The following is a 17194-nucleotide window of genomic DNA, read 5'->3' on the forward strand; positions in this document are numbered from 1 at the left end:
CTCTTTGCTCTCATTCACATGCTGTATAAAAGACAATTCATGAAATACAATACATTGGCTGGTACGTTTGAGAAATAATGATCAAAAATCGAAAGATTTCGCATCTTTTTCCTTCTTTGCCTGTCGAAGGTCTTGCATGATCGCTTTAACGTGTCTATCCATCGTTTCAACAAACGGTTTGAGACTCGTTTGATCCCAAAAGGCACGCATGCTTGACATTTGACCTTTCTCTTTGTGAAGATCAATTCCGTTCTTTTGTGTGGCCACATGCATTTCACGTAAAAGTTGACTGATACTTGGACAATCACGATCAGGATCGAATTTGTCCACTTGTGTGACTGTAAGTGGAACACACACTTTTCCGGTCGCAGGATGGATGACGAATGGACTTTTGAGCAAGTGATTCAAATGTTTAGACACTTCTGTATCCACACGTGGATAAGTATATTGCAAAATGACATCTTCTAATGCAGTTTTCCATATTCCTTGCTTTTTGCTCTTTGCTGCTGCTTCAGTCACATCTGACCATTTATCCAAACTTGGACGGAAAGGGTGTGTACTCCATTTCGCACGAAGTTTGGTGATTGCGTCCAATTCAGATGTTGGTAAAAGGTTCAAGAGTGTTTCCCATTGTTTCTTCTCCTTAAAGCAATCTTGATCGCGTAAGATCACATCAACGAATGCCATCTTGAGAGGACCTTGACCGTCATTGCCTTCCAATGCACGACGGAGGGAAGGATGTAGAGCTCGTCCGTTGCCACCATTATTGCTATTGCCTGGCCCGTTTGGTACGTATCCTCCTACATCGACCTTTTTGGTTGTGTTTGCACTACCTTTGATGATGTCCACCCATCCAATGATCGCACGTCTTGCATCATCGTTCAAAGCGCATGCTTCTTCATCCGAAATCCAACAATGGATACCACGTCTACCGGAATAAACCCAAAGTAAATGTTTATAACCAAAATCTTCTCGAATCATTTCATCTAGCACCTTTACAGCAACTGAAATGAAAGCCCAACATCTTTTGCAAATTCCTTTTCCGGTACAACAAGTACGAATTTCATCGTAATCTGTCATATCGATATCAAACACCAATTCACGCGAAACAGGTTTGAAAAGTGTCTTTTGGACTGTTTTGCGATCTTTTGGTTTTGCACTGTATACCGGACCAATTTCGAATCTTGCTGGGTTTAATCGACATACTTCTCTCTTTAGATCTTCAGGTGAACCGAATGAGTTGTAACGCAGGTAAGCTTCATTTTGTAAGGTGAATGCGAATTCTCTATGGGTGAAGTTGCGACTTGCTTGTCCTGATGATGAAGCTGTGGCGGATGGGGTTGTGGTAGAGCTACTTGATGGAACAGTATATGTTCGATTGAGCCAAAGGTATAATTGCTTCCAAGGTAGAAGATATTTGTAGTATGCCAGGTATGCTGTTGGTTCTCCCATCTCTGCTTGTTCTAGTTTCTTCTCATCAATGGCCGATAAAAGGTTATCCATCTCTGCATCTTCCAAGTCATCAAAGCCAGAAGATGTAGGTGGCGGCGGCGGCCTTACGGCTGGTAATTGAGCTACAGCGGTTGCCATTGTGTTTGTATTGGTGAATGATCGTTGTATGAAGGTGGCTGGCTTCTCTTTCATTTTCTCTCTACACGCTTTACAGAACAACACTTTTCGCGTATTGTCTCTTTGAACGCGTTTCCATCAACGCGCCTTTTAATCTTACGTAACTTCAAACGGAAGTCGGACGTCCGACAATTAAAGCTTCTTAGCATTTTATTGTTATACTTCTGCTCTTCTACACCCACCCTCACCATTGGCCATGTCCAAACCGAGCGACCCAACAGTCGCACAAGTTGGTCATCAGAACCAACCGATTTTCGACGCAGCAACATTTGAACAATCAAACGTTCATAGCGTGTACGAAGCAATCGCACCTCATTTCTCCGATACACGTTATAAACCTTGGCCATTGATTCCAGCTTTTATCAATTCTTTACCTGTTGGATCGATCGGTGCAGATCTCGGTTGTGGAAATGGGAAATATCTTCATCTACGGAACATCTTGGCATCTGCCCAAGAAGACACATCAAACGATATCATGATGCTGGGTATGGATAGAAGTAGCAATTTGATCGATTTAGCACATCATAACTTTGGATCGATACTTTCACCTGATCCGATTGATGAAGCAAAGCGTAATGAAGTAGCAGTAGGTGATGCAATGCATTCAAATTTCAGGTCAGGCTGTTTCGATTTCTCAATCAGTATCGCAACCATTCATCATTTCGCTTCTTTTCAAAGAAGGATCGAAGCGGTTGCGGAAATGATTAGGATTGTTCGACCTTGTCAAGCAAATAAGAAAGAGCCCAATCCTATCACAATCAATGAAGGACCTTATGCCGGACTACGTTCTGGCTCTGGACGGTTCTTGATCGTCGTTTGGGCATTGGAACAACGTGGTCAATCAAGGCGGCAATTCGAACAAGTTGCATCTTCTGAAGATCAATCAAAGTCACATCAAGGTCAAGATTTAATGGTACCTTGGATTTTGAAAAATGCCAGTAAACAGAATGGAAAGCAAGCAATCCCGGAAAAAGAAGCTACCGACGACCCATCTTCACCTGAAATCTTCCAAAGGTTCTATCACGTCTTCGAACAAGGTGAATTAGAGAAAACCGTAGATGAGGCCGCAAAACTCTATCCGGATTTGATCATAGAGCATGAGCTTGGCGGTTGGGAGAAGGGTAATTGGTACGGCATTTGGAGGTGTATAAAGAGATGAAAAGGGAGCAAAAAAAGTTGAATCAATGTCATCATATTCGTTAGATCATCATCTATATTACAACACACGATTACGTGTTTAAACGACCACCCAAAGCACATCTTTCGGTCGAATAAACAATCCACGAACTTTGGTCGAGCTTGATTCCTCATCAATGCTTTTGCCAATTCCGGATATATCTTTTCGTCTTTTTGCGCTCGGCGCAAGTGGACTATATGTACCCGATACAGAAACAGTTTTATCGCCGCCAACTGTCATATCGCCATCTTCAGCAACATTCATAGAGATATCCTCGTTCGGCCTGGCAAGTATCGCTTCTAGCCTTCGCATTCGGGCTTCTCTTTCTGGCTTATGACGCAAATCGTCTTGGCTTGATGAAGAACTTGAAAGGCCAATGCTATAATATTCATGACCTTGATAAGTACCATCGTGAAAGTCAAATGAATTCTCATCCACGCCAGCCGGTAGCGGCAATGCAACCTCGACGCCAATCATTGGCTGCCCTGAGTGGTGAGCATCCATGACCGGCCCAATGTATTTTACAGTTGCCCGAATTCTTGTCACTTTTCCATTGCGTGTTGTCGGCGCAATCACACAAGGAATACCAAAAGACAATTTTGTACCGATACCATCAAATTGTGATGATTGTTGTTTGTCTGCGTTCTTTTGTATTTGTGCTACTGGCGCACTATCCAGCATGATGGTATCATCTGGATCTTCTTTTGCGGGTAAATTGCGTTCTTTTAATACCGTTCGGCCAATCGGCTCATTCTTCTTCTTGACAGCGGGAGTCTGATCACCAACAACACCTTTGCTATTCATTGCAGCAATACGCGATGCTACCAAGCTGCCAGTAGTCTTTGCTGTCCTCTTTGTAGGTGTGGAAGCTTGGCCCTCCAACGTGATTGTTGAAATTGCGCTCGCAGTGCTCGGCACTCTGGATCGTACTGGTGTCGCATTTTTCTCTCGGTTCAGTCCGCTTGTCGTGGCTACAGACGAGATACTTTTAGCACTTTGAGCAGACACCTTTCTAGCTCGATCAGATGGCGATGCGATTGAGGACCGCACAGTATTGTTGCTTGTGAGCCTCGAGGTAGAAGGTGACGATACTTTTGTTGTCGTTGTCGCTCTGGCTTGCGTGGTACTCGTTCTGCTTGTAGCTACTGGTGAGCTGTGATGCTGCGGTCTTTCTGTAACACGATTCGCCAACCTTGATGCAGGAAGGGAAGGCGAGGCCGTATTAGCAGGTGGTGGTTGTCTGTTCGGCGGAATCTGGCTCGAAGCTCGCTCGTCACTGCTGACAATCGATCGCGGAGAAGAAGCTGCCGTGATACTGCTTGTGCGGCTCGATGGCGAAGACGGAGACTGAGCAGGACTTGCTCGTAAGCCCTGTGATGCCGATACCCTAGCAGCATTGCGATTAAGTACAGCAGCGCGCAGGTGAATGGGCCCAGCTTCCCGCTCTCCATCAACGATCGATCCAGGAGCAGGCATTCTGCCAATTTTCTCCAAGCCGTCATTTGCTTGCATGTTTGCACGACCAGGGACAGCCCTCACTGTCTTTCTAGCAGCTTTTCCTGCATCCTCTTCAGGCAACAAAAGATCTTCAGCGCTTACATCGATTTCATCAGATATCTCTTTTAGAGACCACCTCTTGAGATCGTTGAAGCCACCGACAGATCTGATATTTACCCACCTTTTCCGAATGTATTGGATCAAACTATTGCGAGCTTCTTCTGCTAGCATAACCACATCGCTTGATGGCACCCTTTCCTCACTGAGTAAAACCTGTCCGACCAAGACTTCATAATTTCTTGCAGCTGTTCTTTCTTCGATATTATCGAGAAAGACCGTCAAGGCAGTTTCCAAGACATCATTCATGAAACCCACTCCGTCCACAAGATCACGCCACTCTTTCGAGCATACCACATCTTGAAACGATTCACTCATGACCGTGCTGATATGACCTTGCACTGCTTCACACATCCAGCGTAAAGACTCCACCCAACTTGTGCTTCTTTCCACATCTATCCGCGCTCCCACGATTGCAAGTTGGCGTAAAGTGGTTACAATAAATCCAGGTTGACGATCAATCTTTGCACATAGCTCAGAAACGAGCGATCCCCGTACTGCATAATCCAGATTTCCAACCTCTTTTGACCAGTAAGTACCAAAGTGTTCTCCTGTTATGGCGCTTTGAGCGAGTGAATGCAGATGAAGATCATTGACGTCCGGTCGTGAGACAAAAGATAACGTCCGGGGTACACGTTTGGTGCATGTTTTGCAAGGTGGGGAGCAAGAGAACCCGTGACAGAAATCTTGGGCGATAAGACTACTTATCAAGCTTTGCAATGTCTCTATTTGCAGATAGGATCCTGCTAGCCATAGTTGGAAAGCTGTAGAAAGATCAAAGGTACGATTGGAAAAGAATAAGGTTCCGGTATAGATGAAGCCAAGGGTGAAGTGCATTGCAGCAGGCGTAAAGGGTGGCGATGGAAGGCTGACGACTCGATTGTTGGTATCCGCATAGGGCGACAAGAGCAAAGAGGCAAAATAAGGCGAACGAGAAGCAAGGATCATTCGATGGGCTGAGAAAGAGGCAATCTCTTCTTCATCTGTTGCATCGTCAATATTGAGTGAAAGGACTGAAGCTTGAGCATCAGGTATATTCTTGACATGATCTTGTCCGAGAACGATCTCAATGTCGGAATACAGCCTGCTTCTCCACATGAACACCAAATCTTGTCGAAGTTTATCCAACCGTTTCTCCACGCCATCTTGAGGGCCAACACGATCTTCAAATAAGAATTCAAACACTTCCACAACACTCTCTTCTGCCGTATAAAGATATTCCAAGGTGGCTTCAAAGAATGCGGGACTAATATCGGAAAGATTCATTGGAGCTCGTACTGTGCTCGTTCCACTGATGACCGAAAGCGCATCATCCTCCGTTGTGCTGGATCCGTATGCACTGGAGGAGGACGAATTTGGCTGTAGATTCCTTCGCGAGAGCGGTCTGCCGATATGAAAAGAGTCCACAGATGAATTGCTCCGTCTTCTATGAATCGATCGATCACCTTCGTCTTCCGTGTCGCTTTCGGCAACCACGCTTGGATTCGCACTTGCACGGAAGCTACTCGGTGGTGCTGGACCTCTTACCGTCTTCCGTTTAGATGCAACACTTCTTGAAGATCTTCTCGATACAGTGCTACGGGTAGGTGACGGAGCTCGAACAACAGGAAGCGAGATGGTACTACTGCTTGCAATTGCACCTAGATTATCGGCCGGCGTGCGAAGTTGTAGGTATCTAGCTTGGAATGAATTTGATGCCCTTGCATAGAGTAAAGCTTTATGAGCCCAGATTGTGGTTGTTTCCTCAAATATACTTCCATGCGAAACACTCGAAGGAGGAGTTTGTGATCGATGCAAGGCGGCAAAATTGATATGTCCACTCGAACTTTCTGCCATATCATCGTTCTCCTCCACATCTTCCGGCTTGAATGTCCAACAAACATCAGCAAATCGATCGCTAGCATGATTCAATAAAGAACGGAGATCACGACGCCAAGCATTTGTTGCTTGTACTTGACATGCTAATGTTGAATTGGGTTGTAATTCGGGCAATTTTTGCGAAAGAGTAGACGTCCTAGCCTTGGATTGACCTGCATTCCTAATGGGAGCCATTGTGTGAAAAGACGGCTTGAAGGTTGACCTGGGTGCAAAGTCTTATACTTGACACCCTTTGTCCATCCCTTCGCGAACGATGATGGTGACGATGATGATTGATTGTAATAGAAGTGCATACAAGAAAAGGAGTTAAATTAGTGATATTCTCGAGCCCCTTCCCTTTATCAGCGCTGCTACACTCTTTAGTGTGATTGCAATTGTGACGCACTGCATAAAAGCACAATCTTCATTTGACTTTTAGGCTGAGCGGTGCGCACGCCTCGCCGCACACACAGGCTGAGTAGCGCGTAGTACAAAGCAGAGCTCTTCTTGTTACACGCTTGACGTCAATCCGAGTTTTGTTTAGGCCGTGAGTGTCATTTTCAGTAAGAGGTCTTCAGATTGTTCTCTCGATTTCTCCGATTGTCCCTTACTACCATCATCATCATCTTGCTTTTGAAGAACAGGTCAAGCCGACTTTGACCGTGAAGTCATGAGCGATTTCGATTACAGCCAATACGTCCATGAGGATCAACACGATCCAATGTATGCGGTTGAAAATGAAAGTCAAGATGCCTTCTATGGTGACAGCCATGGTGATGATATGCATTCAGATCGCATCATCCCACAGCTGAGACAGTCATATGATGCATTTCCCCCAACTCCATCACAATTTTGGCAACCACCATTCACTCAAAACAATAATCTCACGGCGTGGAATGGACAACAAGGTATGGGATCGCACTTTCCTGCTGCACCGCAATCTTCAGGTCATATGCCATTCCTTACTTCACGTCGACCAACTTCTGACACAACCTTCTCGACACCTACTCAAGCCTCGCACCGTTCGCCGTCCATACTCAGCGTATTGGAAGAGGTGGATAGCAACTACGCGTCATCAAGCGATCACAAAATGAAAAAACAGCGCATATATGCGCCTTTGACTTCATCAAAAAGTGCTTCTATGCCCAGCAATACCAAGCGAACATCGCAATCAATCACTTCCATCGGGCAAATCGAGCTGCCATACCGCAAGATATGGAAAATGAAGCAATTTAACAGGATGCAAAGTGAAATGGTAGGAGAATTGCTGACAGGCGACGAAAACGTTGTCGTAACAGCCCCAACAGGAGCTGGAAAGACAGTTCTTTTTGAAATGGCATTGATTCGCATGTTTCAGAATCACAAAGAGGGGAAGGCAGTATATCTTGCACCAACCAAAGCATTGTGCTCCGAAAAGTTTCGGGATTGGAATCATCGTCTCAAAGAAATGAACTGCAAGGTTTTAGAGATGACAGGTGACTCTAAAATCTCAACTCCAGAGGAAGCCAAAGCTGCGCGCTTGGTCATTGCAACGCCAGAGAAATGGGACTTTATCACTCGTCGAGCAGGGAAGTCAGATCCCCTCATGTCAAAATTGAAGTTATTCTTGGTAGACGAAGTGCATTCAGTGCGCGAGAAAGTACGAGGTGCCCTTTTGGAGGTTCTCATCGCACGTACAAAGAGTCGTGATCCTGATACAAGAATTATTGCAGTTTCAGCAACCATTCCAAATGCAGATGACGTTGCTCAATGGATCGGCTCACGACAACGAAGCCCTCGTGACAAGCCCGAGACCCGCAAGCTGACACCATTCGTCTTTTCTGAGGATTTTCGCCCTTGTCCTTTGCAAAAGGAAATTTACGGCTTCAAAGCAAAGTCTTTGAACGAAAGCTACTACGATTTTGAAAGAGAGCTTACCAAAGAGCTTCCTACTATTATTGAAGATTATTCCAAGGGCAAAGCAACATTGATCTTCTGTTCTAGCAGGAGTGGAACACAGCAAGTGGCAAATGCATTGTCTGAATACTGTCAGAAACGTATCGAACAAAACTCCAACACTCCTTGGCCAACGGTGCGTGAAACAAACTGTCTTAGTTTTTCAAATGAAGAGTTGCAAAATTTGAGCAGAGATGGCATTGCGTTTCATCACGCAGGTCTGGACATCACAGATAAGCGCAAGGTAGAAAGTGCTTTTGTCGATGGCAAAATCAAGATTTTGTGTGCAACCACGACACTAGCCGTAGGCGTAAATCTCCCGGCTTACTTGGTGATCATCCGCGGCACAAAACTTAATACCGGAGTATTTGAGGAACACAGCGATCTCACTATTTTGCAAATGATGGGTAGAGCAGGACGCCCGCAATTTGACAAGGAGGGTGTTTGTGTCATCATGACAGAGCAAGACCGAAGAGAGCACTACGTACAATTGTTGAAAGGTGAAAACATCATAGAAAGTACATTACACCTCAGCCTAGGCGAGCATATCAACGCAGAAGTTTGTGCAAGAGGTCGATGTCGAGCGTATAATATTGAAAAATGGTTGAAAGAGACATTCTTGTTCACTCGAATGTCCAAGAATTGGGAACACTACAACATCAAAGGTTGCTCAGATAGACTTTCACCTGAAGAGAATGTTCGAAACATCACACGTGAAAATTTGGAAGCACTCAGCGAGGTTGATCTTATCGAAAATTATGACAGCTCGAAACCTGACCAAGAATTCAATTCTACAGAGTATGGCCGTACCATGTCAAATTATAGCTTACGTATGAGAACGATGATCGAGCTCATGAATCTTCAGCAAGGAGCAACAATGCAATCCCTCATCTCAACGATCTCTCAAGCAAACGAATTTTCAGATCTGTTTATCAGGGCAGGAGAAAAAGTAATGTATAACAACGTCCTTCGCGATCTCAAATTACGCTTCCCGCCGACGAGGGTAGAGAGCTTACACGAAAAAATTTCAGTCTTACTGCAATTAGCTTTAACAGGATTCAAAATCAAAGAAATCATGGAGAAGGAATCAAAAATCTTTTCTGCCAATGCGAACAATGAGCAATTACAAATTTTGAAGACAGCCCCAAAGATTGCTCGTGCCATGATGAATATTGCAATCTACAGAAAAGATGGAGCTTTCTTGAATGATGCATACATGCTGTCCCGCTCGCTGAATGGCAAATCTTGGGACGACGAAGGTGCCACATTGACGCAATTGGATGGCTTAGGCTCCGGAACGATGCAGTTGTTGTCTCAGCACAACTTTAAGTCCATCAGAGCTCTTGCAAAAGCAAGCCCGGCTGAGCTAGCACTGATGATTTGCAGAACCACAACACAAGCTTCAAGGCTGATAAATGATGCAAAAAAGATCCCACAAATCGACTTTGAAGCTCGAGAGGTGGACGTCCAACCAAAACCGGACGGTTCAGTGGAGTCTACTATAAGGATCACCATACATCTTGCTCATAGTCCAGCAGAATTGAAGAAGCTTCGTTTACAAACCCGTGAAGGCAAAGCCATTTCGATTGGAACAATTATCTATTCGACAAACGCCAATGCGAAAGAATGCCACTTGAGAAGAGCAGGCATTTGGAATTTCACCGAGAATGGACAAAGTCTCGAAATCAAATGCCATTTTCTCACGGGTTTGGATGAAATCGTGATTGTTTGCGCTGCCGAAGACATATCTGGCAGTGCTGTCACCAAAAAGATCAGTACGTCATATCCTGCGGATCGTTTTCCTTTGAAGAACACTTTTGTGTCTGTTCACGATCTTTTGGGTACATCGAGGGCGAATGAAATCGACATGCCTGAGCGATCTATTGCATCGACCAGTGCGGCTAGAGCGAGTGGAAATCAGAGAGGTGAGTCATTGTTTTTATAAATTTTCGAATCAAAGCTGTTGAGACTGTTTTCTAACGTGAATTAGAACGAAAACTGAAACAGAATGGCAAGGCTCCTTCTCCCAGGGCCAGAGAGGATACAGCAACCTCTAGAAAGCCAAAAGCAGCTGTGAATACTTCCAAGAAGAGTGTACATTTTGAAGAAAGGGCGAAACCTGTGATTGAAAGTGAACAAGATGTGTTGATCAATGAAGATAATAACGAACTTCAAAGCATAGTGCAAGATGAAGCCCCATTCCCGACAAGTGATGAAACTTTAAAGCTAGACGTAGACGGCGTCGAAATCGTCGCGGTGAAGAGGCGTAAATATTCCAGAAAGCTTCCGACAGTTAAACAAATGAAGGCCGAGTATGATATGGTCAAAGCAGAGTGGTTAAAGATGAAAATAGAAAAAGGTGAGCAAATTGTAGAAAATCAAGATTATCTAGCTTTCAAAGCAATCAAAGAAGAAGACGCAAAGACCAGAACCAAGCGACATTATCAACGCAAATATCCTCCGCCGGCAATCATGAAAGCTGAGCTTGAACAAATGAAGGAGGATTTACAGAAGTTTCGCGGCGATCAAGAACAATCTTCTGGAAGCAATGCCGTTGCAAGTGCAAGAAGTACTTCGCCAGACCAGACGGAGACGGAGACATCAGGCGCAGCATCCGCTACTTACGAGAATGATGCGGAATCGCAAGTTGTTACTGGGAAGGCGGTTTCCACCAAGAAAGGAAAAAGGAGAGAGGTTGACAATGGAGAGGAAAAGGAGCCGAGCAAATGTGCCAAGAAAGGGAAAGGCAAAGAGACGAGCAGCTCTAAAAAGGGGAAAGCAACACAAAGAGATGCTGATAATCTTCCACATTTGCCGGTGCAATCCTTGCAGACTTCTCTAGATGATGTGTCTAGCCTACCTGCATATGGCTCTAGAAATGAAGAAGGTAGTGGTCTCACACCTTCAGAAAGTGAAGTGGAAGAGCTTTTACAGGATGCAGAAGAAGATTGCTCTGACGTTGGATCTGATGGATATCTTGAGGAAATGGAATCTTTCTCCGACAACGACAATGATCTTTTTACCGATAATCTTTTGGAAGAAGATCTAGTCGCTTTCTGCAACATGAATGAAATGCGCGGTATTCAAGTTGATGAAGATGACGATGAATTGTGGTAATACTCTCTGTATGTCTAGAATGTAACATATATGATTCAATAACAACTTTGACTGTCACTTCTTTGTCACAGCTTTGAACGTGGCGCGACGCGTATCTTCTAAATTTACGCGTTTATTAGGTACGAACAACACGAATTTCTACGCGTTGCATAATGCATGATTAGCAGCAGCATTTCACTACTAGCCCCAATAATCTTGTCATGCTTTTGTGCATACATTCTCCTCACTTTCTTGTCATCACTCTCCAATCCACAATAGGTGATCAAGATGCCTCTTCTACGTTTAGAAGTGGAGAACTTCAAGTCATATCGTGGAAAGCAGGTGATTGGTCCTTTTCGTTCATTCAATTCAGTAATTGGTCCGAATGGAAGCGGTAAATCAAATTTGATGGACGCTATCAGCTTTGTGCTGGGTGTCAAAAGTGCTCAACTTCGTAGCGGTCAATTGAAAGATTTGATCTATCGTGGAAGAAGGTTAGATCCACATGCTGGAAACAGACCAGCAGCTGAAGATGTGGAAATGCATGATGATGATGCCGGAGATGAACAAGCGGTTGAAGCAATGGCAACTCTGGGTCAAACGAATGCAAAAAGGGCATCTGTTACAGCCGTCTATCAAGATAAAGATGGTGCAGAGTATGAATTCCAAAGAAGTATCACAATCAATGGCAATAGCGAATATCGCGTAAATGGTAGAGCAATGTCTGCGAACGCATACAATGACCGCTTGAAATCATTCAACATTCTCGTCAAAGCAAAGAACTTTCTCGTATTCCAAGGAGACGTTGAAGCCGTCGCTTCGCAAAACCCAAAAGAGTTGAGCAGATTGGTCGATCAAATCAGTGGTTCGTTGGAATACAAGGAGCAATACGATGCTGCAAAACATGCAAATGACCGTGCTCGTGAGAATTACACATTCATCTCCAACAAACGTCGTAATATGCACTCAGAAGTGAGACATTTCAAAGATCAAAAAAATGAAGCAGATCGCTTCAAACGTTTACAAAAGGAGAGAGATGCCAGTGTCATCCATCATATGCTCTGGCAACTGTTTCACATCAGCAAGCATGTGGGTGATTTGACAAAGACGATCAAGCAAGCCTCTGAACGACTTCCATATCTTCGCGGCGAGGTTGAAGAAGCTGAGGGAAATGTTGAGGCTGCTCGTCAGAAGCAAGGCGAAGCTGCGCAATCGATCTTGGAACAACAGAGAAATCTTCGAAAGCGTGAGAAGGAGGCCGAGAAGATCCAACCAGATCTGGACGCCTTGGATCAAAGTATGGCACACAGTAAGAACAAAATTGCCAGTAGCGAAGATATCATCAAACTCGTCAAAGCGGATATTGCCAAGTACGAAGGAAGCATTGCAAAGTATCAACGCGATCATCAAAATGCTAAAGAAGCAGCAGATAAAGCGGCCGCAGAACAAGCACGTATCACTGCAAAACGTGGATTGAGATTGAGCGAGAATGACCTTCAACAATATCACGAATTGAAAGCGGAGGCCAATCTACGAGCACGCAAAGAACGTCAGCAACTGGAAGAATTTTCGATGAAGATTCGATCTCAAAAAGGGGCCCTTCAGACTTTGCAGGACAAATTGAAGGCTACTGAGGCACAAAAGGTGAAATTGGAATCAGAAGTGCAGATTCTAAGTCAAAGAAAGCATGATGTACAAGAGAAGTCACACAAAGTCCAAAGAGAGCTTGAGAGTGCACGTTCTGCCGTGCATGAGATGAAGGCCAAGAAAGACTCCATTAAGAAGCGAATGGATGAACTGAATGCCACACTGGCACAATGCTTGCAAAACTTGGTCGAAGCCGGTCATATGCAGCGTGAATCGGAGAAAGAAGCACGATTACGTGAAACGATTGCATCTTTACGCCGTCTTTATCCTGGGGTTCAAGGTCGATTCACAGATTTGTGTAAACCAACACAACGCAAATACGATACAGCCATTCAAACTATTCTGGGCAAAAATGCAGATGCGATCATTGTTGCAACACAACAAGAGGCTATCGAGTGCATAGATTATCTCAAAAGACAACGTATCGGCCAAGCTACTTTCATTCCATTGGACACCATTCAAACAAAAGATATCAATGATCGTCTCCGAAGTATCGCTCCTGGAGCTCGATTGGCGATCGATATTATCGAATTTGACAGCCACCTGGAGCGTGCAATGCGTTATGCATGTGGAAATGCGCTCGTTTGCGATAACATGGACATTGCACGAAATGTTGTCTACGAAAAACGTCAACAGGTCAAAGCAGTCACTTTGGAGGGTACCATCATTCACAAGAGTGGTCTGATTACAGGTGGTCAAAGTGGTGAAGCATCCGGACCACGCTGGCAGGACCGTGAAGTGGAAGGCTTCAAGCGCCAACGTGATGAATCGATGGCAGAATTGAAATCATTGGCTGCAGAGCAACATGAGCTGAACCGTACTGAGCAGGACACATCTAGTATCACTCGGTACGAGATCGAAAGAAATTCTATCGATGATGAATTGAAAGAGATCGATACTCGTCTCAAAGGCGTGCAGAGTGAGCTCAAGGTTGTCACTCAACAATTGACTGGATTGGGACCACAGGTCACGCAAGCACAAACAGAGTTACAGCAACTCGAATCTCAAACGACTGGTATTCAGCAAACGGTCAATACCGAAGATGATCGTGTCTTTGCAGACTTTTGTGCCCGTATCGGTGTGAGCAATATTCGTGAATACGAAGATCATCAGATGCAACTCATGCAACTCCAAAATGACGCACGTTCTGAGTTTGAGTTGCAAATGCAACGTCTCAACAATGCTATCAAATTTGAACAATCTCAACTGGAGGCGGCCAAGCAAAGATTGCGACAAAATGAGAACGCTGTTGAACGTGAACAGCAAAAGCTGAAAGATCGTCTCGATTCACAGAAGGAGCTGCAGACAAAACTTGCTTCGATTCGAGAAGAAGTTCAACGAATTCATGAACAGATCGAGCAATTGAAGCAGGATGAGGCAAAAACCAAAAAAGCTTTCAATTTGGCAAAGAGTACGCTCAACGAAGCACAAGCAGCTCTTGATGCTGCGACGAAGGAAATCTCAAACGCTCGTCTAGCGATCGAAAAGCATGCGAATGACCGAACAGCAATCTATCGCCGATGCAGATTGGAAGAGATCAAACTTCCTCTTGCAAGCGGTGATTTGAAAAAGGTTCCTCTTGGTGATGACGCAGAGATGGAATTGGACTTTGACGAAGAAGATGAGAATGGGGAAAGCTCTATTTCTGTGCCGGACTACGGCATCAAACCAAATTACAGCATGCTTACTGCACAAGATAAGCGTGACGGAAGCACGGAAACTGGCGAAGAATTGCAAGCACAAATTGTGGCAGCTGCAAATGATTTGGAACAAATGATTGCACCTAACGCGAAGATGATGGATCGAATGGGCGACGCTGAGAACAGATTGGCAGATGCAGGTGCAGAACTTGAACAAGCCAGTCGTGAAGTCAAGAGGGCACAAGATGAATTCTTACGTTTGCGCAAGTTACGCAGTGATCTTTATCATCGTGCTTTCGATCATATAAGCTCAAAAGTGGATGAAGTATACAAAGATCTTACCCGTAGCAAAGCAGCTCCAAAAGGTGGAAATGCATATTTGGACTTGCAAAATGATAATGAGCCTTATTTGGACGGTGTTTTGTATACTGCCATGCCGCCTACAAAGAGTTTTCGTGGAATCGATCAATTGAGCGGAGGTGAAAAGTCGGTAGCCGCATTGGCATTATTATTTGCTATTCATAGCTACAAGCCTGCACCTTTCTTTGTCTTGGACGAAGTTGATGCCGCTCTTGATGCTCAAAATGTCGCCCGCGTTGCTGCCTACATTCGTTCAAGAGCCAGTCCTGATTTCCAGTTCATCGTCATTTCGTTGAAGGCAATGCTGTACGAGAAAAGTCAAGCTCTTTTGGGTGTAATGCGCAATCAAGATATCAACTCTTCGCGCACACTCACCCTTGATTTGGAGCAATACGCATGATCCCCGTCCAACATACTCTTGTTTAGTACCTATCTGTATCATTACCATGTCTTTCGGTCAATTCATTGTCATACTTTTCTCCTGATGTCCGCGATAGAATTGTACAGATTCATCATACTTACAATCTGGGTTATGTAGGGATAGCACATTGGTAGGGGAATATATTGTATTACTAACAAGCTATAGCAGTGAATCCATCCGACTGAGTGTATGTAGCACACCTGCAATAGCCTCAAACGCTCCCATTGCTTGCTGATCCGATTGCATCTCTGCTCGAACGGCTTTGCCTAATTCCAGGATACTTGCTCCTCCGTTTATAGCTTCAGAATTTGAAGGTGCCAAACTTCCTTCACCGATCCTCTGAGATGCACTTTTCGTCGCAACGGATGAAGAAGGAGCCATTGGCCATTGAGCAAATTCAGTCAAGATGTCATCAGCTTTTTGAAATGCTGATTCGCGTGCATCATAGGAAAGATGGGTCAAAGCATTCTCCAGAACATTCGCACTGAAGCTGCAGCAAAGCAGACAAAGCGCTCTCGTTGCAGGGAATAAAATTCGACGCTTTTCCTCCCGATAGAGTAGATTGGAGTGAACCGTCGTGTTGGTAGATGTTAGAAGCGATAAGATTCGACGCAAGACTGCGTCTTTGGCGGAAGAGTCGGAGATCGGATGAGTTGCCATATCGAACAAGAGAAAATTTCGCTTTTCGGTTCGTAGAATACCCTTGTCAACCAGTCCTTTCGCCAACCTTTCACGAACTTGTTTGAGTTGATACCCAATCTTTGTCACATTCCATGTTTCACCGCTTAGCAAATCGACCCATTGTGCTGTGCTCATCCTTTCACTTGCTTTCATCAATTTCAGTGTTTCGTCCAATAACACTTCACCAGTCATCTTAGTATCTATGACCTCTACCAAACGATCTTGAACAGGTGCAACGTAAACTCCTCTAGGTCTGTGTGAAGCTGATGTATCCCGGGAGATGGAGATACGTTTTCGTAATGCCAACTCGATCAAGATGCAACCTCTCAAGGTGTAGGATATATTATCATTCCAAAAGGATAAGTAGCCTTGTTTATCCTTTAAACCCATCAAAAGACATTCTTCCATCAATGTCAATCGAGGATGTTCTGCACTTTCGTCTTCATCTTGTAAATCTCTAGGATCATATGCTATTCTATGTCCTCCCGCTGCACTGGTTACAGTTATGCTTCCTGCTCCTCCTCGTACTTCTGGTCCGCCGTTTCTGTCTTGTGCTAAAGAGGCTGCTGCTTGTTCTTCTTTTGTTCGCCTTCTTGTTGCTCCATTTGTGCCACTTCCAGATGCCGTTCCATTTCCTGTCATGGGAGCTGGTGATCCTGTGCGTGATGGACCTTCATCATCTTCGTAATTACCAGGCCCTCCATGACCACCGCCTCGCCTTCTCTGTAAGCCTGTACCAGCAGAAGACATTGCGCTTTCAGTGTAAGCTTTGTTATGATTGCTTTTGAGATCGCAGCAAGAACAAAGGTATGATGATCACCTACATCTACGGGAACATGCAGTCAGTCAGTCAGTCCTCTCTTGCTTTACACGCACAGACTTGGGTCACTCTAATGGTGGTGTATCATTCACAGCACCACCCAGCTTAAAGTTACACACGCTTCAAAGCCTAATAAGGGGGGCCGATGAGAAAGACAAGCACGTGTTTGGAATATTTCTGTCTGCACGATTCTTCTCTAGCGCAAATGCATACAAGGAAGATCTTCTCGTCCCTCTTCTCTTTCTTCATCACACGACCAACTCGATCAATCATGACCTTATCAAGAGCATCATCTTCGCTAGTACGGCTACAATCGC

The 17194-nt window shown here is 44.6% G+C and overlaps 6 protein-coding genes across 6 annotated transcripts; 3 read left to right on the forward strand and 3 right to left on the reverse strand.

The window, feature by feature from the left end:
* Window positions 1-81: 81 nt before the first annotated feature.
* FA14DRAFT_147880 (prim-pol domain-containing protein) lies at window positions 82-1590 on the reverse strand (the record flags this gene model as incomplete). The annotated part of the gene is made up of 2 exons (XM_025497360.1): window positions 82-1307; window positions 1356-1590. The coding sequence occupies 2 exons, from the start codon at window positions 1588-1590 to the stop codon at window positions 82-84; spliced, it is 1461 nt and encodes a 486-aa protein (XP_025354144.1).
* Window positions 1591-1808: 218 nt separating this feature from the next.
* Window positions 1809-2827, forward strand: FA14DRAFT_65770 (S-adenosyl-L-methionine-dependent methyltransferase). Its single transcript, XM_025502654.1, has one exon. It carries the CDS (start codon window positions 1826-1828, stop codon window positions 2786-2788), a length of 963 nt encoding a protein of 320 aa, XP_025354145.1. The 5' UTR covers window positions 1809-1825; the 3' UTR covers window positions 2789-2827.
* On the reverse strand, window positions 2523-6583 carry FA14DRAFT_161498 (uncharacterized protein). Its single transcript, XM_025499144.1, has one exon. The coding sequence runs from the start codon at window positions 6470-6472 to the stop codon at window positions 2867-2869; it is 3606 nt and encodes a 1201-aa protein (XP_025354146.1). The 5' UTR covers window positions 6473-6583; the 3' UTR covers window positions 2523-2866.
* An 868-nt stretch (window positions 6584-7451) lies between these two features.
* FA14DRAFT_108327 (P-loop containing nucleoside triphosphate hydrolase protein) lies at window positions 7452-9689 on the forward strand (the record flags this gene model as incomplete). The annotated part of the gene is made up of 1 exon (XM_025495837.1): window positions 7452-9689. A coding segment is annotated over one exon (2238 nt), but the record flags the coding sequence as incomplete, so codon positions are not given.
* Window positions 9690-11571: 1882 nt separating this feature from the next.
* Window positions 11572-15445, forward strand: FA14DRAFT_65794 (putative SMC1-chromosome segregation protein). The gene has a single exon (XM_025502655.1). It carries the CDS (start codon window positions 11597-11599, stop codon window positions 15353-15355), a length of 3759 nt encoding a protein of 1252 aa, XP_025354148.1. The 5' UTR covers window positions 11572-11596; the 3' UTR covers window positions 15356-15445.
* Window positions 15423-16942, reverse strand: FA14DRAFT_161499 (GPP34-domain-containing protein). The gene has a single exon (XM_025499145.1). The coding sequence runs from the start codon at window positions 16805-16807 to the stop codon at window positions 15536-15538; it is 1272 nt and encodes a 423-aa protein (XP_025354149.1). The 5' UTR covers window positions 16808-16942; the 3' UTR covers window positions 15423-15535.
* Window positions 16943-17194: the final 252 nt, after the last annotated feature.

The sequence above is a fragment of the Meira miltonrushii genome (genome assembly GCF_003144205.1).
Source record: "Meira miltonrushii strain MCA 3882 unplaced genomic scaffold FA14scaffold_3, whole genome shotgun sequence".
Taxonomy (NCBI): domain Eukaryota; kingdom Fungi; phylum Basidiomycota; class Exobasidiomycetes; order Exobasidiales; family Brachybasidiaceae; genus Meira; species Meira miltonrushii.